This window comes from Eleginops maclovinus, chromosome 17 (assembly GCF_036324505.1).
Source record: "Eleginops maclovinus isolate JMC-PN-2008 ecotype Puerto Natales chromosome 17, JC_Emac_rtc_rv5, whole genome shotgun sequence".
Classification (NCBI taxonomy): domain Eukaryota; kingdom Metazoa; phylum Chordata; class Actinopteri; order Perciformes; family Eleginopidae; genus Eleginops; species Eleginops maclovinus.
In genome coordinates this window covers 1,216,008-1,243,106 of record NC_086365.1, presented here as the reverse complement: position 1 = coordinate 1,243,106, position 27,099 = coordinate 1,216,008, and the positions used below count along the sequence as shown (strand labels likewise).

The 27,099-nt window shown below is 43.5% G+C and overlaps 1 protein-coding gene across 1 annotated transcript; it reads left to right on the top strand.

The window, feature by feature from the left end:
- The first annotated feature begins 1,433 nt into the window (after positions 1-1,433).
- Positions 1,434-25,527, top strand: lrig3 (leucine-rich repeats and immunoglobulin-like domains 3). Its single transcript, XM_063905102.1, has 19 exons — positions 1,434-1,881; positions 6,250-6,321; positions 6,410-6,484; positions 11,199-11,333; positions 11,693-11,836; positions 12,548-12,691; positions 13,640-13,783; positions 14,512-14,655; positions 17,596-17,676; positions 18,197-18,268; positions 18,949-19,020; positions 19,999-20,162; positions 21,353-21,688; positions 21,778-22,059; positions 22,797-23,285; positions 24,171-24,329; positions 24,418-24,558; positions 24,646-24,900; positions 24,972-25,527. The coding sequence occupies exons 1-19, from the start codon at positions 1,688-1,690 to the stop codon at positions 25,205-25,207; spliced, it is 3,339 nt and encodes a 1,112-aa protein (XP_063761172.1). The 5' UTR covers positions 1,434-1,687; the 3' UTR covers positions 25,208-25,527.
- Positions 25,528-27,099: the final 1,572 nt, after the last annotated feature.

Below are 27,099 nucleotides of genomic sequence, written 5' to 3'. Positions count from 1 at the left end.
CCTGGAAGGAACCTGACACCTCTGCCTGGGCATGAATATCGCATGAAGGGCCTTTTATGTGGAAATGGGAAAAAGAGCACACATGTTTTAAATTGCAAATGAGACTGGTTCATTTGGCTTTCAAGTGTAGGGAGTCTGTTAAAGCCTCTGTTAGTGACTCTGCCTTCAAGGGGAACATGTCGTTTTGGGTCCTGCAACAAGCTGGGATGATGCCTTCTGGCCAAACAGCACTATACACTCACTTATTTATTATAAATGTTATAATACAAAGTTTTGTTTTTATCAGGAAACATGTTTGTTTCTGACAAATATTAAGATAAATGTTACTTTTGGCTTTAGTGCCCTGAACAAGCAGTCTGACATTATGTTAGACTAACAAGACTGTGAATGAAAACACTACCACATGTAGAGCTGAAACAAGTAGTCCAATAATCAAGTTGTTGGTCAGAAAACTCATCAGTAGCTGTTTTTGTTCAATTATATTATCTTTAATATTTTCATTTGCTTTTGTTACAGCCAAATGCAACACAATCTCCCTCCTAAATGTGAATATTGTTAGCCTTTTTGATTAAAGACTGAGTATTTGGGGTTTTTTTATGCACAAAACATGCAATCAAAATGTGTTAATTTATCATAGAACCCAAAAATGACTTAGAGAAAATATGTTTTTGTTTAAGCGTTAAAAGTTATACATTTTAAATGTTACTGAGTTAAAAGCTGTGATAGTTGTAATGTAAAAAGTTGTATATATCTTTTCAAAAGTGTTGGCATTACAAATGTAGGCAGTATTGTTGCAACTGATTCTTATTATGGGATGTTAAGGAGTTTGCAGTGTGCACTTCCTGCTCTGACTCAATTTGAAAAGTAATGTTAAATCAGTTGAGCAGAAACTAAGATACTTTTTTTGCACCGTTTTACATGACACAAATAAAATATATTAACAACAGCAGTATGCTTCAGCTTATATAATGTTGGGTGAAAAGTCTAAAAATGTAGCTTCGTTTATCACCAAGAAGCCCTGGGGGTAAAAGTACATTTCCCACAAAAAATACTGTGATTGCAATAATCCTAATGTATATAATAATTAACTACTCACAGCTAATTTTTCTCCTTGTTTAGATATATTTTTTTCTTTTTATATCTGCATATTTCTTCTTATATTACATTAAAAATAAATAAATAAAAGATGTGTTTCCTGAAGGTGAGATGCCATTTTTTTACATGGTTTGGTGACGTGCTCAAAGGTTTAATACTGGAGGAAATAAATACATTTCCAAAAGCAGATCTTTCCCTGTGCACTAAAACATTATTTATTTTGTAATAATCTTCTCCTGCCTGGAACAAACCTGCAGGAATCAGAGGCAGCCGCGTGGACTACAGGTCCCAAGCACCCCTGCGGTCCCTCCCCCCGCATACCTCTGCTGTGCTCGCGCTGAGCTGTGGGGATCGTGCTCAGCAGCGCGAGGCTCCGCACAAAGTGAGAGCAAAGGAATGGGCAAGTTCCAGAGGACAACTTTTCTTTTACGTTTCCCCTCCAGCGTCCTGAGGAGAGCCCGGGAGTGGATATAAACCCTGCCGCCGCTGCACCACCGCTCTCTGGATTAGTTTTGGGTGATTCCTCACTTTTTGGATTGTTGCGCTTCACCCGTAGATCAGTGAAGAGGGGGTTCTCTGTGTGGACGGAAGAATGTGTTCCCCTCCGCAGGCTCGCACTTCAGCGGGCTGTGCCGTGCTCCTGCTGCTGATGGCGGGGCTGCAGGCTGGCGCTGGAGCTCACTCAGGCTGCCCCCCTCCCTGCGTGTGTGTCGGGGAGCTGGTGGACTGCAGTCGGCTGAGAAGAGGCCAAATCCCGAAAATACTCCCGGAATGGACAGTGCAACTGTGAGTCCAGTTAAAGAGCTTTATACCTCTCTCGGATGTATTGTTTTATTTTAATTTGCTGTGTATTTCTGTAGTGCATTTCCACACCTCAGCCCTGAGGAACACATGTTGGTTTAGTGTTTTCCTTCAGATCCACATTCCTGTTTTAGTGAAAACAGAACGTGTTGTAAAGCAGTAGGCCTAAATAACCTGGTGTTACTCAGATCACAACATCCCACACTAAACTTTAAATGGAAGAAAAAACATTTGATTAAAATAAGACCCTAAAGTTATCTCTGATTTTGTAAACTTCCTGCTGGAATCTTCATGTATCTTCACAGCTTTTACTCACTTTATTAGGACTTCATCAGCATTTCAGGTTAATAGAGGCAAACGGTGGAGCTCCAGCAGCCTCCAGTGTGTTTTTACACCTCAATGTGCTTTTGGTTAGTCCCTCCTCTTCATTAAAGTGTAAATACCTGTGAATAAATCTCCCCAGTGCCTGCAGGTAGGGCTTTGAAGTGTATGCCTTCTCATGTATCATTGTAGGGTATGCATAGATGAAGAAGTGGCCGTAGTAACGCTGCGTATACTAGCAGTAATAGCAACACTATTAGTACTCAGGTCTCCCACAAAGTACTTGGAAAAGAGACATCTGTAATGTTTATAATGCTCTGACAGCGTGGTTACATACACATCGCAATGATTGGTGTTGCTTCAGTCTTCAGGTTTCAGCTTCACAGACCTGGGGGCTTTCAGAGCCATAAAGGCATAAATCAGAGGCAGTCAGTGTGCAGCTTTGGCCGGCTTCCTAAAGGAATATCTCCATTACTCTCCTGTTTGCCTTCTGGCTCCATCAGAGGCTGAGCTCGGCCTGTTGAAGCAGAACCACCAAACACCACTTTAATGTTCCTCCGTGTTCTCCTTTACAGATCATTATTCCGGCTGTATCTTTACCGCCGCTCGTTACGCTGCAGTACTTTTTATTGTGCTGTGTTGTGCTTGCTTCGCTGCCTGTGCGAAGCTGTTGCCCTGCTGTTGAATGTAGTTTTTCGTCTTTCTGAAATGTGCTGCTCTGGAAACTTGCCGTTGCCAGAGAAAACAGACCCAGCCTGAGCCTCATAACCAGAGCCGGCCTTCCAAAGAAAGTGAAAAAAAAGTTCCACATGGGGGGAAAATTCTTTTCACTCTGGCATGCTAATTTACGAGTGGCTCTCCAGCACATCTTAAAGCCCTTAAACCGCCCGGTCCTTTGTTTTCCAGCACCCCGTTATTTCTGCTGAATTAGCAACTCCAGAGCCAGCGATGGTACTGATTAAGGAGGAGCGTGTTGGGATTAGAAACAAACTCTCAGAAAGAAAAGGGGGAAGGAGAAAGTAACAGGGAGAACAAAGAAGGGCATAAAGAAGTGGAATTAAGCCGTAAATATCTGGAAAGTTGTTTGGGGGACAGATTTATGTCTATATTTAATGCCTCGTCACTTTTTAAGGTTTAAGAGCAATTTGAAAACAATATGTGCATTCATTTGAATGTTAATACATGGGGAGCTCAATAACATGAAATACTCATTTGTTTTTCCAGCAGTATAAAGACTGTCTTGAGACTTTTACAAACATCAGAGAAACTTTAGCGAGCTTAAGAACATTTATTTGTCCAGGGAAACTAAGGGAAGTAAATGATCGATCTAATAGCTCATTCATGTACCCAAAGGAACCATAACAGACACTTTTTAATCTTGAATACAAATAATTCCCACATCTGAAGGAGGATACACATTCAATTATTTAAGTTTGACAAACATCTCTCTGAGGAGTTTGATGGTGTTTGGACTGGAAGCAGAACATTTATTTGACCAGGGAGATAGACAGGAAGTACATCAATCACAGCTAATGCTAATTGCTTCTAGCTGCCTACCTGCCCGTTGTAGCTAGCTGCTCCAGATAATAGCTATAAGCTAGCAGGCTACAGTTTTTCATATTAACCTTACAACAACTAACTTTTCATAGTCATTTGTGAAAATAACATAACCACCACCTCTATAATGTTACTTATGTTAGCTCTTTGGCATTAAAACATGTGTCTAGTGGAAGAAGTAATTAGATTCTTGACTTAAGTAAAAGTACAAATACTATTTTCTAAACTACTCCACTACAAGTAAAAGTCCTGATTTCAAAATGATACTTAAGTAAAAGTACACAAGTATTGGTATCAAAAGTAACTTAAAGTCAGAAAAGAGAAAGTAGGCTACTCCTCTGCTCAATGGATCTTTCACAGTATAATATTCATTGCTATATAATTTCCAGTTTTCTAACAGCATTTAAGTGTTGCACTTTGTCAATGTAGAAGTGCAGTACTTTTTATTTTATCAGCAGGGCATGTGTTTTTATATGTACAAAGTAACTTTGAGTGTTAAAATAAATGAGGTAAAGTACAAAATGTGCCCCTTAATTGTAGTGAAGATGTAGTATAAAATAGCATTAAATGTAAATAGTCAAGTGAAGTACTATTATGTAAAAAGAAAAGTACTTAAGTTCAATACTTGAGTAAATGTACTTAGTTACTTTCCACCCCTGTGTTTGGCTAACTCGCAGCCTTTTGTGGCTTCGTCCACAAAGATGGAAGACGTACATTAATGGAACTTAATGACATCATTATCATAATCTAAAGCCTTAGTGACAGCTCTTGAGAGGGGCTCATTTATTCACTGTTTGATAAGATAGGGGGGGGTGCAGCAGGAACAGGCTGCAGCTTGTACGCAGCGCCGTGTTATCTGGCTCTGCTCAGAGTCGCTTTATGAGGGAAGTGGAAGTGTCAGAGCTACTTAGACTTTATCTAGAGAGTATGATAGAACACCTATCCCATATGACCCACAGCGCTTCAGCTACCAAACAACAACAAAGCTCCATGCTTGGAAAGAAAAAGAGAAGGATGGGGGGGGGGGCTAAAATGTAAAACTCTAGTTGAGTCGTTCGTGAAACTCTCTCCAAGAACAAAAACAGGCCCCAGAAAAGTTGGACAGGGGTGTTTGAGACGTATGAAAGGCCTCCTTCTCACTTTTCCCGGATTGTGAATACATTAGCAGTTGATAGGTTCTTCCCCTCCTCCCAGAGCTCCTTGATGGATTCCAGATGAGGGGAGGTAAGGGGTAGGAAGGGTAGAGGGGGAGGGGGTGTAGAAAAAAGCGTCTGGCACCGCAGTGTTGATCGTGCGCAGCACCGTCAATAACTCCACCACTTTATGGTCCGCTTGCCAGAGTCCTTGTGCTGCTTTTCATTCCTCTTTTCAAAACAGGCCGAGTGTTAAACAAGTCTCACCCAGAGAGGACTCCTCAGTCCATAGATCCACAGGGTTCAGACAAAATGAAGAGCCAGACTAGAGCTTCTACTCAGGAACACAATAAGCAATTAATGTGCAAGTACAAATGTCTATGTGTGCAACAAAAGGAGATCTTTCTCAGGCTTCTCTAAAATACAAATAGATCAGAAAATGAACCAAATATCAATAGAAATACATGTTTTAAATCTGTTTCATTTGGTTTGTGAGTTTCTGATTATCAAAGTCTAACTAAAGGCCAGGCCAGATTATCTATACAGCACCTTTCAACACAAGGCAATTCAAAGTGCTTTACAACAATGAAAAACATTAAGGGCATTGAGAAATACATAAAAAAAATAGCATTTGAAAACAGTTACTGAAATGCAATAGTAAAGTTACAGTGTAGTGTGAAATATGAATAGTACAATTAAAAGTAGCGGCAAAAAGCCTGGATTTAAAGAGGTCTGGTCCTGGCCTGGTCCAGTATGGAAACTTCGACTTCAGCATTTCTATCGCCCTCCCTCGCCAGGTTTCGGCCTCCTTTCAGCTCAGAGGATCTTGACCTGCAATAACTTGTCAGCCTGTCTGCTTTGGCTCTGGCTCTGGATATACAGAGAGCGGCTCAGCCATGGATGAAAAGCCTGTTTCACTTGGGCTCGAATGGGAAGCAGTTTGTTTGGTTTTCTAACTTTTTTCATTAAAAAGAAAATGACTTTCTGGTCCTGTATCAATAGTTTGTCCTGAAGTGACAGCCAGTCTTTGAAGCTAATTAGGCAACTGCATTTAGCACCACTTGTTTCTGAAACTGAGTACAGTGTGTCAGCAACAAATCTCCTGCTCGCTTATTTTTCGGAGCGTTCTGTTTCATTTCATCACCATGGTTTTTGCACTCTTTAATTACAGAGACTTTTCCTTGATGTATTTCCCCCGCTCACAGTGTCAGAGCACAATAACACGGAGAACTTGTGTGTCATTATGTTCGCTATGTCAAACCAAATGTTAGACTGCAGCAGCGGACAAACACATGGCGTATACTTTTCCTTTATTTTCTCCCCCTTTTTTTTTCTTCCGCAGGGACCTGAGCCACAACAAATTGCAGGTGCTCGACGGCACTTTGTTTTTCAAACTACAACATCTACGTGAAATGTAAGTATGCTTTGAATTTTGAGTAAAATGAGTATTTCTTAAACGTCTTCCATTTGAAAAACAATTGCATTTTTCCCAATGTGTACAGAAAGCTGAACCACAATGATATGGAGGAAGTACCTGACCTGGGCCCTCACTCTTCCAACATAACAACTCTCATCCTGTAAGTGAAGCCTCTCTTAAACCCCGAGCACCTCTGCACGCTCTCTCTTCACACCGGGCTGCTGGGTAATCCTCTGCCAGGTTTGTCGCTGCTGGTTAGAGCAGTGAGCTGGGAGGTGGCCCCTCCCCCCCTGCCTTCCCTCGAGAGAGAGCAAACTGTTTTGGCTGAGCCCGTTCCCAGACGGGCAGACTGAGACATGGCAGCCATGCCCAGACGGGTCACATGCTGGAGGACAGACCCACGCAAATGGAAATGTTTTGTTTGCTGGCTGTCGGTGTAGTTTAATCTGGAGGGAGTGACGCAATGCTGGAAAGAAAAGAAAATCTGTCATGTGAAAACCCAAATTTGGTGATTTTTATGTGGATGGATAATATATCCCTTAAATGGGCAGTCACATATAAGCATTTAGAAATCAAATTAATTGCTATTTTCTCTACTGCCCCCATACCACACCATTATTACACCCATCCAACACATATTGTACAGCATTACTAAACTGTTGTTCCATTGTTATACAACCATATTACACTGTTATAACATCCCCATTACACTGTTATTACACCCATATACAAATTAATAACTCCTATTACATCAGGGTTACAACATTAATATTACAAACATATTGCACCCATATTATACCCATGTTACACTACTATCACACCTATATAACTTTGTTATAAGACCCATATTTCACCCATGTAACACCTATATTACACCGTATAGTTATTACAGCCCTTTTACACATTGACAAAGCCGGTCAAAGACCAGGATACTGAACCATTTGTGTCGCTTCCTTTATGGGTCTAAGATATGAATGGTGGTTGATATGGCAACAAGGCAGTGTCTCTTAGTTCCTTGTGCATCACTTTAAAGAAGCCAATTTGTCCCAGTTTCTCTGAGTGAATGCATCATTTTGTACTGTAGGAGGATTCAGGGTGAAGCCGTCTAGCTTGTCATATTTCATCTGGTTCAGAAACGTTTGGTTTATTGTTATGCAATGCTGGCTTTCAGAAAAACACCAGATATTAGTTTGTGAAACCTCAACAATTACATTTGCTTTCTGTGGCATGTCTCTCCAAAATGGAGTGTTGTGAAGTCGTTGTGAAACAAAGTAAATGTCTCCCTGCGCGATGAGGAGTGTTCTGCATCAGACCCCAACACAACGCTGTTTTGTTTGCACGTTGAGCGCACCGGTGACACTCCTGCTACACCCTGTAGAACAATTCAGGCTCTAATTCCTTTCTATGATAGAATATTTCTATCAAGATGTTCCTAGGTTAAATGAGTGTGTTCTCTCAATAGTATATAACCTTAAGAGTTGAAGTTTAAGAAAAAATATCTAAAAAAAGATTTAAACAATATGTATTTTCTGAGCTAATAGATACATTTAGAAGCTTTCTGAACCCCCAACGCTCTGGGATAAGATAAGATAAGATAAGATAAGATAAGAGGTACTTTAGTGATCCCAATTTGGGATTTTTTTGCATTGCAGCAGCATAAACATTGAAGGCATTTAGAGAAATTAAAAGACTGGAAATAAACAATTCAAAACGTAAAAAACTCAATAGAAAAACAATAGCATTAAAAATGTACAGTAAAGAAAATATAAACCTGTCCTTAAAACAAAACCCTGCCTTTTGTGTTAAAGGAACACATTTAAAGGACTTTTCTCTCCTTTCTACCTGCTTTGATTTAGAACATCATATCCCCCAAAGACCCCACATAGTGAATCTGTTACACTGCTGTCAGGTAGTGAAGGTAACATGTAGAAAGAGCACACTGTAGAAACTGTAGTTCCCCCCCACTCCCTCAGATTATGCAGTGCTGTGTGATTTTCCAGAACTTCAGAGTCTCTTTAGCTGGGAGGGTCCTGAAGAAAAAAAGAGCTGGGGGTATCGAGTAGCACTTATTCAAACAGCCAGTCAGACATTGCGGCAGCTCTACCCACTCCTCTGACCCTGCGGCTCCGAGGAAAAACGACGGCAATAACCCGGCAGCTGGTAGTAATCCAGTCGTGATCATCTTAATTAATTGAACAATTTCCCAGGAATTCATGAAGGGGGTAAACCCCACCGCCCTCCGAATCCCTCCACCTGTGTTCAGGGGGTTCACCAAATGACCTACAGATACCAGGTCTGATTAGATCTAGAGGAGCAGAACTGTCTCTGGGTCCGGGAGGAGGGACGCTGGTTGAGGATGAGAGAGACAAACCCAAACAGAAGAGAGATTGTCATAAACTGTGACAATTACACAGCAGTTAAATCTGGGATGGGGGTTCAACTTGGGGTTATTGACATGGCTGGCCTTCTATTGACTTCCACTAACCGTCCAACCACAGCTGTAATAGCTCTACAATCACGTTATCTGATAGTAGTGAACACTTGAAGTGTGTGTGGAGAGGATGGAGAGTGTTGGAGTGTGTGTGTCTGCAGTCTCAGAGGGTACGTTGTGTACCCTACAGAAGAGTCCGGACACCATAGCTACAATGGAAACGTATCTGTCCAGATTCCTGAGAGCCTCCAGCAGTCGAGCTTCAGGGTCTTTTCCTCGTCCTCAGACAGGAAGTGTGCAGCCCCTCCCCCACCGGAGTTAAACTGGAAATACTGGTTCTCTCCCACCCGGGGTCCTCCCCTCTCTCAGCGAGCAGTCGGGGGAACATGGAAACTGAGATACAGGTGGTGTGCCAAGCTTTTGTTTGGGACCTGCGGGCTGTGGAGCGTGGAAAGCCCTCTGAAAACCTGCCAACAAAAGAGAATGAGTCTTCACTGCACACACTGAGCTGTGTTTCACCGAAGCCTGAAGTCACTGCACACCAGAAACTGTTTATAGGTGTTTGAGGATTTAGTGGAGAGTACAGAGGGTTGGAGAGATGATATTGTCCCCAGACAGCTGACTTCCTATCACCTCTGGGGCCGGACTGCAGGGAGTCCAGCCTCACACTGACAGACACGTGGCGTGGGTTCAGAGGATGATGGGAAGACCGCTTTACATGGCGCTCATATTGTGAAGAGGCATGCTCTCTGTGTTCCCCCACTGTGTCCCCTGCCACAGCACCGAGGGAGATGCTACACTGAGCTCAGGGGCTTGCTCTCCAGATGTTACTAAACCTTCTAATGGAATAGAGTGGTGCAGGGATGACGTATTTTTGTTGGCCGACCCAGAAGTAAAGCTCCGCATGGGTTCCTTCGACAAAAATGCTATTTCTGCATAGGCTTCTGGAATATTGTAAAAAATTAGATCTCTGGAAAACAAACCTGTTTGATAAATGCACGTTTTGTTCAGCCGGATAATCTCCACATGTCTACCCTACTTTTACCATTTTAAATCATAAATCTAATCTCCAGAAGCAAAATGCTAACGTTATGCTATAAAGGAACTACAGACGAGTACAGCAGGGTCACAGGACTTCAACGTCACGCCAACTTAAGATCCTTTCAACTGACTTTCACACACTTGCATATTTTAACAAAGCTTTTCCTTTTAGGCACACTGAGTTTAACTAGAAGTCACGGCTGTTTCAATAACCAGTCTGATATGGTTTTACAAAGATGAGCTAACAAACTTAGCGGGAGTGTTGACGTTGCGTAATGACGTACAACGTCCTCGACAACTTCTGTAGTCCTATTCAGCCACTGTTTAACAACCATAGTTTTTCAGACACGTGAACTCTTCAGAAATCTCCAGTGGGGGGGAGGGTCACTGCTGATGGATTAATGTCGTAGAACAAAACGTGATCTGTCTCTTAAATTTGAGTCAACCACAGACCTTATTTGGAGCTATTTTCCAAAATCCTACGGAGAAATCCCACTTACTCTGAGACGAGGGAACCGGAAGTGGTAAAATGCTAACTCACTTCCGGGTTTTAGGACTCGTTCCTGTACCACTCTATAACCCCGTGTGTAGGTAAGATGTACCAAATCAGTTTAAACCTGAGGTCGAGCTCAACCTAACCAGCAGTGACAATATCCAATATTGAAATGAAATGTAACATCTGGGGGGGCCACACTTTGGTCAGCTCTTGTGTTAACATGGCTGCTGCCTCTCTCACAGTGGGTGTGAACTGTGGGTCAGCTGATTGACAGCTCGAGTCAGTTAAGCTTTATTCCCCCCCGCCCCCGCCCAGATGAAGCTCTTATTTTGAAGCTGGAAACTGAATGAGACACACTCACAGGTCTGCAGACTGTACCCAGCGCTATGAATACTGAAAACCAGGCCTGTAGTCTGGTGCGCACCCCCCCCCCCCCCCAATGCACAAAGAGGGCACTGTATGGCTCTGTTTATAACCAAGCAGTCCCTGCACTGCAATTTAGGAGGCGTGCAGCTCAGGAAATTGCTGGCCTCTGCCTCTTCATGCTTTCACTGAGGGAATGGCATTCATCAGCCAGGTAATTGGCAGGTTACTTTCTAAAATACCTTGTTGGTAATTACCTTATAAACAAAATCACACATCACTAAACCCAAAGGCTGTTTGGACTGCAGCGTCTCGATCACACCGAGCAATTTGTTTGTCATCTTTAAAATATGCATGCTACATCAGAAGGGCTCCACGCTGGGTGGCAGTGAGATCTACGAGTGTGTGAGAGTTTTTTCACACCACCAGCTAATTGAGGGACTTGGCTGTTTGCATATCTGGAAACATGAAGCCGGTGTGAGCAGCGAGCCAAACACTCAGTGTTCCTGTCATTTATTGGAGCTGTGCTGTCTGTGTTTTCAGAGCAAACAACAGGATCAGCAGGGTCTCCGCGGAGCAGCTCAGACCTTTCCTCGCCCTGGAAACGCTCGATCTCAGCAACAACAACATGGTGGAAATCAAGGCGGGCTCCTTCCCCGCGCTGGCCCTCAGAAACCTGTGAGTGTCTCCCAGTGTGTTTGTGCCTGACGTGCATCTAATGAGCATCTGATTGTGACTGCTAAGAGATAGCCGAGACCACTTCAGCATTATGTTTTTCTTTAGTTTTATTATTTATAGATATGTCTTTGAGTTAAATGAATATTTATTTATTTTTGTTGTTTTCTATAAACTACTGACGTTTTTTCTCTGTGTTGGAATTCAACAGACACTGGAATGGCTGACATACATGCAGAGATAAAGATTTCTCTTAATTTTTCTCTGGTCTCTTAATTTTCCAGAGCTGTATAGTTATTTAGGTGCTTCAACGGACCAACATGTCTCTGTTGCTGTAATTATTTAGTATCTTTCTCTGTCAGGTTCCTCAACAACAACCGGATCTCCTCCCTGGAGACGGGCTGCTTCACCAACCTGTCCAGCAGTCTGCAGCTCCTCCGGCTCAACCGCAACCGCCTGTCCTCCATCCCAGCCAAGATCTTCCAGCTGCCCCACCTGCTGCACCTGTAAGTCCCCCCGTCTCATGGAGAACTGTCTCAGTCAGGCTTTAGATGTTGATGATCGAACTCTTTATGAGACTTTCCGGTCTGACAAAACAACAGTCGGTAGGCCTGTCACTTGGCCAAAAATACATTTCCAACATTATCCTTACAATCATCAAATAGCTAATAAACTCTTATATGATATACCGGTTCCACTTTACCTACCTATTTGCATTGCATCACCAGTAGGATGTATATGTTTTATATTAAAGATCCTCTTTAGTTCTTTAAATCTAAAATAATTCATAAATCAATAACTCCCATAAAGGGTGTAAATAAAGGACATAAATAATAGTTTTTCTCTCACATGAAGTACTGTATTTTTTAAATGAGGCTCATCTTCCACTCTCTCTACCACGATAAAAAACAAAAATATTTTCACGGTACATGTATAACCATATTGATATTATAGAATCATGTCCTCCCAAACCTCATTGACAGGTAATTTAGCATTTAAGCCCATCAATGTGATTTTGAGAGCTCTACTTGACTGCGTGTGTGTGTGTGTGTGTGTGTGTGTGTGTGTGTGTGTGTGTGTGTGTGTGTGTGTGTGTGTGTGTGTGTGTGTGTGTGTGTGTGTGTGTGTGTGTGTGTGTGTGTGTGTGTGTGTGTGTGTGTGTGTGTGTGTGTGTGTGTGTGTGTGTGTGTGTGTGTGTGTGTGTGTGTTCGTTCCAGGGAGCTGAGCAGGAACCGGGTCCGCAGGGTTGAGGGCCTGACGTTCCACGGGCTGCACGCCCTCCGCTCCCTGAAGATGCAGAGGAACGGCCTCAGCCGCCTGATGGACGGGGCCTTCTGGGGCCTCAGCAACATGGAAGTCCTGTGAGTCAACAAGAAATGTGCATCAATCAATCAAAGTTCATTTATGTAGCCCCATATCATTTGTCTCAGTGGACTTTACAGTTTGTACAAGACCTGCAAAAATATTGTGTTCTCCCTCTGATCCGATATCCTCCACAGTAGGCTTTTGAACATTTTCGCCGAGTTTCTCTTGGATAACGACTTTAACTCACACTGTACATTTTACATGTATATTCAATTTAATATTCCATTCCTTACACACTTAATGTATATATAATATCCTGCTTTATATTTTTTTGATATTGGGTGTACACTTGTATTCCGACATGTATATTTTTAAATCCTATTTTATTTCTATCGAGATGTTTACATTTTGAATTGTTTATTTGTAGTCTTTTAATTTTACTGTGTACAATGCCATTTGTTATTACGCTGCTGCAACGCAAAAAAAATCCCAAATTGGGATCAATAAAATAATTATCTATCTATCAGCTTTAAAACGTGTTCCCCGGCAACAATGCCCGCCACAGGAAATGAATGGATGACCCTAAATTTGGTTTATCCATCATAGAGTAAACACACACACAAATCTACAACCATGTTCATTTTGGAATACATTTTCAGTGTGTATTCTTTGTTTATTCACTACAGTTATTCATGTAAACCAGCAGTCTGAGACGTGCTTTACAGCTTAAATAACATTTGATCATGATTCATGCTTTTTGTGTTAATGTAAGAGCAGTTAAAATAGACATTACCAAAGTAAGAGATTGGAACCAAACAGGAGAGTTAAATTGTGTGTGTGTGTGTGTGTGTGTGTGTGTGTGTGTGTGTGTGTGTGTGTGTGTGTGTGTGTGTGTGTGTGTGTGTGTGTGTGTGTGTGTGTGTGTGTGTGTGTGTGTGTGTGTGTGTGTGTGTGTGTGTGTGTGTGTGTGTGTGTGTGTGTGTGTGTGTGTGTGTGTCCTGCAGGCAGTTGGACTACAACAACCTGACGGAGGTGAGTAAGGGCTGGCTGTACGGCCTGCTGACTCTGCAGCAGCTCCACCTCACTTACAACACCATCAGCCGGATCCGGCCCGACGCCTGGGAGTTCTGCCAGAAACTCAGCGAGCTGTGAGTCCGCCCTTTTTTTCACTTCCCTTACTTTTTCCCTGCCCCACTCCCTCCCTATCGTTATTCCCTCCTCACTTTCCATTCACACTCTGAACTCCAAACACTTCTCTGTGTCGCCCTCTCCCCACCCCCGGCACTCCCGCCTGCCTTTCCTCACACTCCAGTTCCTCCTGACGCTGATCCCCACACACACACACACACACACACACACACGTCTCTCATGCTCTGCCAGCTCATCACACAGCCCCCTGCCTCTCGTCTGTCCTGCTGTCACTTGAGCCACAAACATCGGCCTCCGTAAGACCCACTTATTGGTCGATCCCATCTTAGTGTAGTTTCTTCCCTTGTCAAACACTACGTTACCCACAAACCCCAGGGATTTTCGTCCATATCAAAGCACATTCCTGGCAGCAGATTGGGTTTCCTTTGTTGTGGCTGCTGTTTACTTCAGCGGTCAGCTCACAGACAGCTTGTTGTTCTTCTCCCTGTTCTGCCGCTCTTATCACACTGAGCTGTGAGTAAACAAGCCGCCGGTCGGCTGGGAGCGTGCCCACCTATCTGATGCACTCCAATCTGAGTTTACTTAAACCCTGGCTCCTCACCATGTTTAGTGCTGTGTTGTAGCAACCTCTGATCACCTCGTACAGAATAAATGTTATCGTAAAACCAGATCACTTCATGTTTTCTACTGGGTACTCATTTTTGTGTTTGTGTTGTCTGTCCTGCAGCAACCTCTCCTCCAACCATCTGTCCAGGCTGGAGGAGTCCAGCTTCGTGGGCCTCAGCCTGCTGGACCAGCTCCACATCGGGAACAACCACGTGAGCTTCATCGCAGACGGAGCCTTCCGGGGCCTCTCCACCCTGCACCTGCTGTAGGTTCACACAGTCACACATCACAGCAGGCGGAAGGGTTCACTTCCTGTCTGATCTGATATGACTCATTAATATGATATCTGATGCAGTGAATGTAGTCACACCAGCTATGGAACACATGGAATCTGTAATTCTGATCTTCACAACATGTTTTATACTCTTTGGCATTTAGCATATTGAGCTTAGCATGCTCATGAGTAAGATTGGGATATATTTGATTGCTTTTAGCCGATCGAAGCTGTCAGTGAGTTTGGTGGTCTTGTGTGCTATGCTAAGCTAATCCTGTCCCAGGCAGGGGCGGTTCTAGGCGACAATTTATTGGCTATAGGGCGTGATAGGCAGAACTAATGGAACTCAGAATTCTAGTCGAACCCCTTAGAGCGGTACACCACCATTGGACGGCTGAAGCGCTCACAGGATAAAAAATGCATTGTATCATCTCCGAACAGAGGCTGTTCTCAAACATAGACGTTGAGGGACTAAAATTCACAAACATCGCAGAATATTGAAAGAAGAAGAAACTCCAGCCTGGGATGAAGAAATGGATGTACAGCAGAGATTGAACTGGACCGTAGTCTTTTTTAACCTGCGTTTATTGTGCCCCTCTCATAAAAAAACTGGTCCCTGATCTGGCCCCAGCTCTGGCTCCAGCTCTGGCCCCCCCCAGTGAAATTGGTGTAGAACAACCACTGGTCCCAGGTCTATCTCTCCTGTAGAGACGTGACAGTGATTCAATCCTCTTATCAGGATGTATTTTTAGGAGATATCAAACTATTCCTTTGAGTAGATACTCTGATTCAGTGTTTCAGCACACTATATGTAGGTACCCGTCCCTAAAAGCAGTAAGTACTTCATATGCCCAACCACGCCCCCCACCCACCATTGATCCCCTGCCTGAGTGGAAATATCCTGCCTGATTTGCTTTGGGGATGTGAAATAGATTACCGTGTTGAGGTCTCCTCACACACATAAAGAAAACCTCCGAGGGGCACAGCCCAGACCTCAACGACCCCCCCCTTCCTCAGCATGACCCCCCTCTCCCACACGCACCCATCCCCCCTTTCCCACAGAGGGGCTCCGTAACATTTCCCCTGGTTGGGGTTTGGGTTAAATGGAAACAAATGTGTGCTGTGCTGCTGAAGGTCACCACAGGGCAGGTGTAGATAGGTGGAGCCTCAGGCCTTTAAATTCCACACCCCCAAAACACACACACACACACACACACACACACACACACACACACACACACACACACACACACACACACACACACACACACACACACACACACACACACACACACACACACACACACACACACACACACACATCCTTTCTTAAACTCAGTCAGCCATATCCAGGCCTGTTGAGGAGGTTATAATGGTTTGAATGTATTAGAGCAGCTAAGGGATCAAAGCAGGAGGCCTCTCTTATCTTTAGTGATTTAGTAATTGAATGCTATATTCCTTTAAATAACTACATATTTACATATTTCGGGAAACGTCTATTGTAATTGTCAGGTGTTGGTGTCATTCCCTCAAATCAAAGAACAGGAACTCTCGCTGTAGAGCGGCTCCTTTGTCCTGACGTCCGTAGATCTAACACAAAGACATCCCTTAAAGTCATGGCAGAGAAACCTATTCTGAATCGGGGGAAAATGTAAACTTAGTGTAAACACTGCGACTATGCTAGGAGATTAGGCTCAAAGAGTTTACACCACATATAAAGCTGGTGTTTTACTTCACACACACTGATCTGCCAGATGTGCTAGCAGCTAGCTGAACCAACTAGCTAAATTAGCGTTAGCTTGCTCGTTGTGTGAAACAGTAGGGTTGAACAGTGATGGTTTCTGCAAGGTGGGGGAGAAATCTGTGAACGTAATGAGATGCTGTTTAATAATGATGGAAACTAGGATTTTACACCTTACAAAAATTAACATTGTTAGCAAAACCTTAGCATTTGTGGAGAGGCAAGGTGTTTCAGAATTAGTAGGGGGTTTTTTTGCCTTTACTTTTTTGGTAAATTTAGTTGTTTTATAGAATGCAATTAAAAAAAGTATCCGTCTACTTTTTACCCTAAATTGGTAATACATTAGCAAGCCACAGTTAACTTTGTTTATGGATTCAGTTCAGCTTCTGGTAGTAATTAGTTAATATTAGTTAATATTATTATATTGGTGGACTGGAATCTTCGAATAATGAACAAAGTGGGTCTGGTCCAAACTCAACATTTTGCTTTATATTAATGCAGCAGTTTAAACAAAATAACAGCAGTTATAATGGAAAACATCTGTTGACCTCTCTTATTCATTTTCAACAACCGGAAAACACAGAGCCTTGCACTTCAAAATAAAAGCATTTCCTGTCAAGCATTTCAAAATTAAATAGAATTATTAGCCTTGTCTTAAAAAATCAGGTAACAATATGCTTGAACATTTCTACTGTACCTTATGTCAGTAAGAATTTAAACAAATGATTTCACAGCGAACAAGTTACAGCACGGAGTAATACTCTTGAATAAGTGCGGCTAACCAAAACAACCAAACTCTTTCACAGAAGAACCCTCGCTCAATATCTCAGATGTATTAGATATTGAAGATGGAGATTTGTGGCAGCGCTTCCTCTGTTTGGGCTCATACATATCTGACTCAGAGTATTTTTATCCTCAAAGAGTCTGGGAACGCAGCACACATGTTGTATTTCAGCATGTTCTTGTAAAACTGTTTCTATACAACACAGAAAAGTCGTGGCAGACTTTAAAAGTGCCGCAAAGGCGAGGAAGGAACTTCCTGTCAGGCATGGAGCCACTTTGAATATCATTTGAAAGTCTGAAACATTTCCCCTTCTCACGAGACGTGAAGCCGCATTAGGTTTTATTAACATCGCAGCGCAGGGTGTGGACTTTTTTACAACGCGGTCTGTCTTTGTTTCTTCAAACAGGGATCTCCAGAATAATGAAATCTCCTGGACCATAGAAGACATGAATGGCCCTTTCTCTGCTCTGGACAAGCTGAACAAACTGTGAGTTCATGCTCAAGGAACAACACTAAGCAGACAAATGCAAATCATGAATCCTTCTGTTGTTTACATCTGTGATTCTACAGTATTACAATTTCACATTCTACAAGTGTTTGTTGACCAGTTTAAAGTCAAAGCTGCTCTGCCAGTTGAAAATCTTCTCTGAGATTGTAGGTCAACCCTGTGAGACATTCTATGAATCATAATAACATAACAGAACAATGAAAATGAATAGTTACCATCAATTCAGATTCCCAAGCTTTCTGTTGGACTGAAGCACCATCAATCCTCCAATGAAATCCAGAGTTAAATCCCAGATCAAATGTACGGTAGAGGGTGTTAAACAAGTCGTAATTTTCAGTGATTGTAATGTTCTGTTAAATGTCTGTTTCCTTGTATGCTGTAATATCTGTCCTAGTTTGATGTTGCAAATGGAGCTCCTGTGACGCAAGAACAAAGTCAGACTTGACCATATTATGTTATCGCAAGAGTTCCAAACTGATATAGTGTCTTCGTTTCCCAGCTTTCTGCAGGGCAACCAGATCCGCTCGGTGACCAAGAAGTCTTTCTCGGGCCTGGACGCGCTGCACCACCTGTGAGTTGGCCTCGTGTTTCACTAATTGTTTCCAAGAGTCGAGAGCTGTAAACTAAGCAGGGTGAATCACACACACACACACACACACACACACACACACACACACACACACACACACACACACACACACACACACACACACACACACACACACAGGCGGTCTGTCCTCTCCCAGGCCTCCTCTTTGATGTGGAGTCAAGACAAAGTATTTTTACTGTAGTGCCAGACTATATCGATCACCAAAGCGTGTGTGTGTGTGTGTGTGTGTGTGTGTGTGTGTGTGTGTGTGTGTGTGTGTGTGTGTGTGTGTGTGTGTGTGTGTGTGTGTGTGTGTGTGTGTGTGTGTGTGTGTGTGTGTGTGTGTGTGTGTGTGTGTGTGTGTGTGTGTGTGTGTGTGTGTGTGTGTGTGTGTGTGTGTGTGTGTGTGTGTGTGCGCACAACAGCTGCATTTGATTCTCATTATAGTTTTTTCCCAGCCGAAGCCGAGCTCCGAGCCGCCCAGAGTCGGGCCTCTCTTGATTAACACTGCAAACTCCTGCCCAGAGTTTTATTGTTCTGGAGCCCAGACCTTCTTTTCTCTCCAGTGAAGTCTCTGTAGCATTCTCCTGTACGGCTCATGTTAAAAAGCTGCCATGTTTCCTCAGGATCTCACCAGTCCTCCTTTCTCCTCCTCTCCACAGAGATCTGAGCCATAACGCCATCATGTCCATCCAAGCCAATGCCTTCTCTCAGATGAGGAACCTGCAGGAGCTGTGAGTAGGACTGTCAGTGTGTAATGTGGGACAGAGCACCAGGTGAAACTCATTATGGTCTGCAGGGAGAGGCAGCACCGACAGAGCTCGTTGCACAGGCTCCACCAAAGCATTGATTCTAGGAAAGAGCTAAACAAAGGAATCTAAAATATTAATAGTTAGACACATTTTCCACACAGTTTTAATGACTGTTTTTATTTAGCAGATCAACATTAGTCCACTGTAACAGTGAAAAGGAAAATCATAAAATATAAAAACTCAAAATTAAACTGCGATGGGGCTATAGTGAATCTTACGTCCAGGCAAGAATATCCTTTTGTACATTTATTTCAATGTTCCAATATCATATATCATCCCTATTCTTGAATAACTGGACATAAACTCACACTGTACATTTTACATTTCTATTCAATTTAATATGCCATTCCTTACACACTTAATGTTTATATAACATCTTGCTTTTTATTTAGTTTACTTTCAATTCTTATTTCAACTTGTATATTTTTACTTCTTTTATGCTATTTTATTTCCTTTTTTAAAAATATTTTGAATTGTTTATTTCTAGCCTTATATTTTTCTCTTTTTATGCTTCAGCAACGCAAACATTTCTCAAATTGGGATCAATAAAGTACTTGTTATTATCTTATCTTATATATACTGTATATACAGTTATTAATCTGCATCCATTCCTATTACTCTCCTGTTGCTTAAGCTGACAAAAAAAACATAAGCCATACTGGAATAAATTTATTACTGAAATAAAAATCATAAAACAACTTCTTTAGTTAACTTAAGTAAAGGTAAATACATGTTTAACTCTTAAACAATATAAATCAAAGTATAGCTCCAACATCCCTATTAGTTTCACTGATGAACATATCCGTCCTGACGAACTACTCAAGTCCAAAGTGTGATATACAGCAGCCCTTTCCCGCGAAGTAGGAGCACTGAATGAAGCTCTGTGGTGTCTCCCTGCAGGCGTCTGAACACCTCCAGCCTGCTGTGCGACTGCCAGCTCAAGTGGCTTCCTGTCTGGGTGGCAGAGCAGAGCTTCCTGCCCTGCGTCAACGCCAGCTGCGCCCACCCACAGATGCTGAAGGGCAGGAGCGTGTTCGCCGTCAGCCAGGACGAGTTTGTGTGTGGTAAGTGATGCATTCACTCTCTTTCACACACACACACACACACACACACACACACACACACACACACACACACACACACACACACACACACACACACACACACACACACACACAGGTTTTCCATTTACGAGCTGACCCAGATTGTTCAGTATTTTCCTGCCTGACTCCTGGACAAGCTAATGAATCTCCTGAAGAGACGATGTGGAAATGTACTGGGTTCAGTTTACAATTCTACAGCTACACCTTCTTAGTGTCATGGAGACCAGCTCAGGAAATATTTCAGTCCCTCTGTCAACAAAATGCAAAAGGAAAATGTACCGAACATTGCTGAATAACCATTTCTGAACCTTAACACACAGTAATTGTGATACTATTGCTATCACAATTATTTATACATGCTGAGAAAAAATGTTATTGGTACTTGTAGTTGTTCTTCTGGAAGTTTCTTTTTACAAATTTACACTTTACATTGCAGATGATTTGATTTCATATTCCATTCATTGCACTATTATGTTTATAATATCCTGCTTTATGTTCTGTTAATTTCAATAGCCTCTACTTGTCTGACAGTTTATAGATTATTCATCTTCATAGTCAACTGTATATATATATGTTTTTCTCTAATGCCAGTTTATTTTTATTTCTATTTTTATTTCTATTTCTTCTTTGAGATGTCTACACTTTAGAATTGTTTATTTCTTCTTTTTATTTCTTATTATTTGCTATGCCTTGTATTGTATTATGCTGTTGCAACACAAAAAATGCCCAGTTTGGGATTAATAAAGTCAGTTATTTTATCTTAATTCTTCCAAATTATCATTTGTTTAATTTACAGTTTATTAATATTTTGCCATTTTTGTCTCTTTTCTTTGGCTGTAACAATGTACATTTCCTCTCTGTGGAATGGATAAAGGTACTCACCCTAACCCTAACCCTTCTTTTAAGTCAATTTATTGAACATGTTAACAAGGCATAACAATAAATAATAAAGTTGTTTTTCCAAGCATAAAAACTGATAGTCGTCAGCGGTCGCGATATTTGACTCGTTAAAAAAAAAAAAAATCGTTGTACGAATAAAACAAATAGTCAAATAATCTTTACAGTTTAACCCAAAAATCGCCAAAGACAAAAAAAAATCAGATTCTGACTTCAGCATAGTAACTATTCCTTCCCCCCCCTTGTCTCCCCAGATGACTTCCCGAAGCCTCAGATCACTCTGCAGCCAGAGACGCAGTCGGCTCTGAAAGGCTCCAACGTGACGTTTATCTGCTCGGCGGCTAGCTCCAGCGACTCGCCCATGACCTTCGCCTGGAAAAAAGACAACGAGGTCCTGAACGAAGCCGAGATCCACAACCAGGCCCACCTGCGGGTGCAGGGGGGCATGGCAGGAGAGACGGAGGTGACGGAGTACACCACCACCCTGCAGCTGCGGGACGTGCAGTTCTCCAGTGAGGGGAAGTACCAGTGCATCATCTCCAACCACTTCGGGTCGTCCTATTCCACCAAGGCCCGACTCACCGTCAACAGTAGGTTCAGAAGGAGGAGATCAGTACGTACCCGTGTCTGGATCAATTTTTTTCAAAGTCCTAAATGATCTGATACATTTTATTTCCAGTGCTCCCCTCCTTCACCAAGATGCCAATGGACCTGAGTATCCGCGCCGGAGCGACGGCCCGGCTGGAATGCGCCGCCGTCGGTCACCCCTCCCCTCAGATAGCCTGGCAGAAAGACGGAGGCACCGACTTCCCTGCAGCCCGCGAGCGCCGCATGCACGTGATGCCGGAGGACGACGTGTTCTTCATAGTGGACGTCAAGGCTGAGGACATCGGGGTTTACAGCTGCACGGCTCAGAACACAGCCGGAGCCATCTCTGCTAATGCTACGCTAACGGTTCTAGGTAAGAAAAGACCTCAATTACTCCTTTACACCACCCGGTTCCAGGATGTATTTTTACCATACTTTTAATGACCCCCTATTCGCTATTATTGTTATTATTATCGCTTTGAAGGGCAGCACACTGCTTCGGCAGGACACGTTTCCTGTTGTTTTTTATTATAGTAGCTATTAGGGGTGGGGGAAATAATTGATACAGCATAGTATCGCCATACTTTGCGTGGCGATATTGTATCGATACATGGACGCCGATCGACATTTTATCATATAAATTCTTCATATTGCAAATCCAATTGACAGTTTTTGGTAACAATTGCTTTTTCAATCCACTAGATAGTGCTGAGCTTTTTCTTGTGCAGTCATGGCCATGGGTAAAGTCAGTGGGATTGGCAGGAGGTTAGTCCAAACTACGATGCAGTCAACGGAGAAAGAAAACAGAAATGCGCCATATCGCAAAATATCGTAAAATATCGTATCGCAATACCTAGCATATCGTAGAATCGCAATACTATCGTACGGTGGCTTAAGTGTCGCGATAGTATTGTATCGTGGGGACCCTGGTGATTCCCAACCCTAGAAGCTATTGGGTGTAGTGGGCTTTGGAAAAAATAACTGGTTTGCTACTGTAAACTATAGCTTCGAGCCAAGAAAGCACCAGCACGGAGGTAGAACCGGACAGATTCTTGGTGGTAGGTCAGCTGTAGACTGATGGATAATACTCTGCTGTGGCCTTCATTACAGAAACGCCCTCCTTCTTGCGGCCCCTCATGGATCGCACCGTGGCCAAGGGTGAAACCGCCGTCCTGCAGTGCATCGCTGGCGGCAGCCCCCTCCCCAGGTTGAACTGGACCAAAGACGACAGCCCATTGGTCGTGACTGAGCGCCACTTCTTCGCAGCGGCCAACCAGCTGCTGATCATCGTGGACGCTGCGGAGGGGGACGCGGGGAAGTACACCTGCGAGATGTCCAACACGCTGGGGACAGAGCGTGGGAACGTCCGGCTGGCGGTCATACCCAACCCCAACTGCGACTCCGGGGTGCAGGGCGGCGTGGGGGTGATGGGCGGCGTGGGGGTGATGGGTGGGGCGGGAGGGGACGACGACGGCTGGACCACGGTGGGGATCGTTATCATTGCTGTGGTGTGCTGCGTGGTGGGCACGTCACTGGTGTGGGTGGTCATCATCTACCACACCCGGAGACGCAACGAGGACTGCAGCGTCACCAACACAGGTGGGAGCACGGTGGATGTTGTTACCTCCATATTATCAAGATCAACCGAGGGTGATCATAAATTCATATTTCCAAGGTCTGAGAAGCGATTTCAAGCTATGACTCAAAGCTCCCAAATACTTCGAATGATAGGTCCCCTATAAACTCTTTCTCAACAGTATATTACAGGTCTCAGATATATACAGAACCTGTCTCTGATTGGCTGAAACACCAAACAGATCATTGTTGCATCCCATAATCCCCTCTGTTTCAGCCCTGTTCCAAAAGTGCTGATTCTGTTTCTGTAGCTTTAAATGCTAATGAGCTGCTACTGCCACCACACCCCTCTGACAGATGATTGGTTTAAAAAAACACAATTTAGATCTAGGAGGAGATTCAGGTGATAGAGTGGGTGGGGCTTACCTTGGTTCGTTATTGGCTAATTGTTGCACAACCCCAAAAAAAAAACATAGTGACATCACAAAGTGGCCAAAATCTGATCAGCTGATTTTCAGACAGGTATTTATAGAGCTGGATCAGGACAAAAAGAGAGGGGTCTTTGTTCCTGAGTCTATGAACACTGAGGGAAAACATATGTATGTCCGTGAAAAAGTGGATTTTGCATAATTTGAGACATTAAATTCAAAGATGTACAACTTTTTTGCCAACATAAACATTTACCATCGATAATACTATGCTTAAATGGCTCTTAGAACAGGTATCATACAAGCTGCTGAATCTGTAAATAATACAAATAAATGTGTATGATACTTGTTGATAGAGGTTTGGCTTTAAGTGAAGCTAATGCAGTTGCACTGAGTCTGGTTGGGCTTAGAGACAGGAAATGTACCCGCAGGATTCTTGTGTTTCAAGTTCATGTGATAACTTGATGTCCTCTTGCTCCAGATGAGACCAACCTGCCCGCAGACATCCCCAGCTACCTGTCCTCTCAGGGCACGCTGGCGGACCGGCAGGATGGCTACATCCCCTCGGAGAGCGGCAGCAGTGATCAGTACATGTCTTCGTCCCTCAGTGGCTTCTACCTGCAGCCCAAAGACATGAACGGTACCGGCTCCTCCTCCTCTGTACTCACAGGGTCCTCCTCTGCACCGTCCAGCTTTTCTTAACTGTCACTGTTCCTTCACTCGTACAGGTTTCTGTCAGCTGGACACAGGAAGTGAAACGGACATGGAAGCGGCCATAGATCCTCTGCTCTGCCACTATCAGGGACCAATCAGCTCGCTGCTCCGGCGGGACAAAATGTACCCCTCTGAGCCGGCAGACGTCTTCACAGGTGTGTACAGATCCTCTGTCGAATAGGAAATGTTCCTAAAGCACTCTCTAGAATCTTCCTCACTCATCATCTCCACTCCCCCCCCAGGCTGCTCCATGGACCAGAGGCCCGCCTGCGTGGACTCCTACAGCGGCAGCCTGAGCAGCTCTAAAATGAATGACTACTTCCTGTCTGAGCATTTTGACCTCTGCTCCTCCTCTGTGCTGATGCAGCTCCCTAACGCCAGCCTCCACCTGGCCCCCTCCCACCAGCAGAGTGACCGCCGCACATCCGTGGAGGATGCGCAGGCCAACATCTACGGGAAACCTCACGAGGGTCTCTCCCCCTCGAGCACCTTCATGGGTAAGCCTTCAGATAATCACAACCCTTCTGATCTGTCTGTATACTGTTCTGACTTCTTCTCTCTCACTCAGGAACATTCGGGAAGGCTCCCTGGACCCCCCACAAGGACCTGTACCCAGGCTTCGGCCCCAACTCGGTGACGCATCATGGAATAACTCTCCATGAGAATCCTTACGCCGCTCCAGACGCAGATTCAGACCTGGAGGAGCTCACCAAGGACTTAGAGCAGAGCATCTATGAGCAGCCGTTTGACCTCATGAGGACGGACCCCCCCCCCCCCCGCAGCGCAGGCCCAGCACCTAGCTGAGCTGGGTTTTTAAGGACCAAAAAAATCAAAACCTCTACCTCACTGAACGGACACTTTGCAATAAAGGACTCCTGAAACGTGCAACGAGTGAATGTAACACTTTACATGGGAGAGAGGAGAAGCTTCAGTAAAGAATATAGATGAATATATACATTTTTATATAAAGTTTATTATATTTTGTAAATTGTATATAAACAGAGTTCATTATTTTTGCTTACGTTTTTGTGTACGAGTATGTTGCAGCCCTGTTCAGTTAGTCCAGCTTTGAATGAAGCCGTGTTTTGCACACATGTAAACAATAAACAGCCGCTGCATTCAGAGCCCGACTCCTCACTGATTCCCCCCCCCACCACGTGGTTCTGCTGGTGGGTGTTAGATGCTGGCCTTGGAGACGGAACCACAGACCGCCAAGGACGCCTCGCTCTGTCATCAGCCAGCCCCCCCACAGAGACAGAAAGGATGTTGGGTATCACACTCTGGCTCCGTGTAGGGCTGGTAAATGATAATTTACTCGCGTGACACAAACGTACCTAGACTAAAGATATCAGGACAGCCGAGGACTTTGACCTTTGAGGTACTTGTACACTACCTAAGTATTCACAGTTTATGCTAATTTATACTACTTCACTACAATTTGGAACTTTTAACTCCACTATCTGACAACTTTCTTTTTCAATTTAGATCATGAACAAATACAAAATATAAATCTACTATTAAATAAACCTTCAGATGTATTTATGGTTAAGATATCCAGAAGCAGTTTGATGAAAGCCCATCAATAATCGTAACAGTAACCCAGTGTAGACGATATATAGAAGGTGTACTTTTACTTTTGCTACTTTTACTTGTAACAAAGTACTTTAAAATGTAGTATGGCTACTTTTACTCAAGCAAAAAGAGTACAATGGTGTTGACCACAAGGCCGGGTACTAATACTAATACTACTAGTTCTGTTATCCTTACACTACTGGTACTAATACTTCTATTATACTACCTGCTGTTAAAACTGGTACTTATTTCTGCTGCGGCAACAACTATTAGCTAAGGAAGAAGTCCTTTTCACAAAGCTACAAACAAAAGATGTCAGTACTACTTAAAAAATAGCGTATCGTCTGTATGCTGTTCTAAAATCTCAGTCCCCAGCATTGATGATGTAACTGCTGCAAACACTATCATTAACAATCATCATATTAATGACCATACTCATAAGTAAATACTACTTAATATAATTACATGTGATTCATGTTAAACCCTCAAATTGATTTGAGAACAGTATGGGTCAAAATAGCTTAGCCCTAACTGAACTCCCTCTGTTTGCTGTGTGACTCACCCCTCTCTCTCTCTCCCCTCCCAGCCCTCCTGCGTGGCGGTTTGTTGTTTCAGGCCTCGCCCTCTCCTTGTCCGACATGGGGGGAAAAAGGTGTGCTTGTGCACCGGGGCTAGCTGTTGAAACTTGAACTTGGAAGGCTTTTCATTAACCTGCCTCGGTGGAGCTGTGTTTACCGAGAGCTAGATACACCATGGGGGTGCCAGCAGCTCACAGGGGAGTTACTCCCCCCGCCTATTCAAAGGCAGTCGTTTCTGTCCTGCATTTAATCCGACAGCGTGAAAGAAACCAAGTGAAGAGGAATCAAACTTACTTTCTGTTATAATGGAATGCACCCTCTGTGTTTGGTCTCTCTCTCTCTCTCTCTCTCTCTCTCTCTCTCTCTCTCTCTCTCTCTCTCTCTCTCTCTCTCTCTCTCTCTCTCTCTCTCTCTCTCTCTCTCTCTCTCTCTCTCTCTCTTTCTGTGTGTGTGTGTGTGTGTGTGGAAACGCTGATGATGAGATTTGCTTTCACAGGCCGTGTTATTTCGTCCCATCCTCCTGGCTGACTCATGTTAAAGTACACC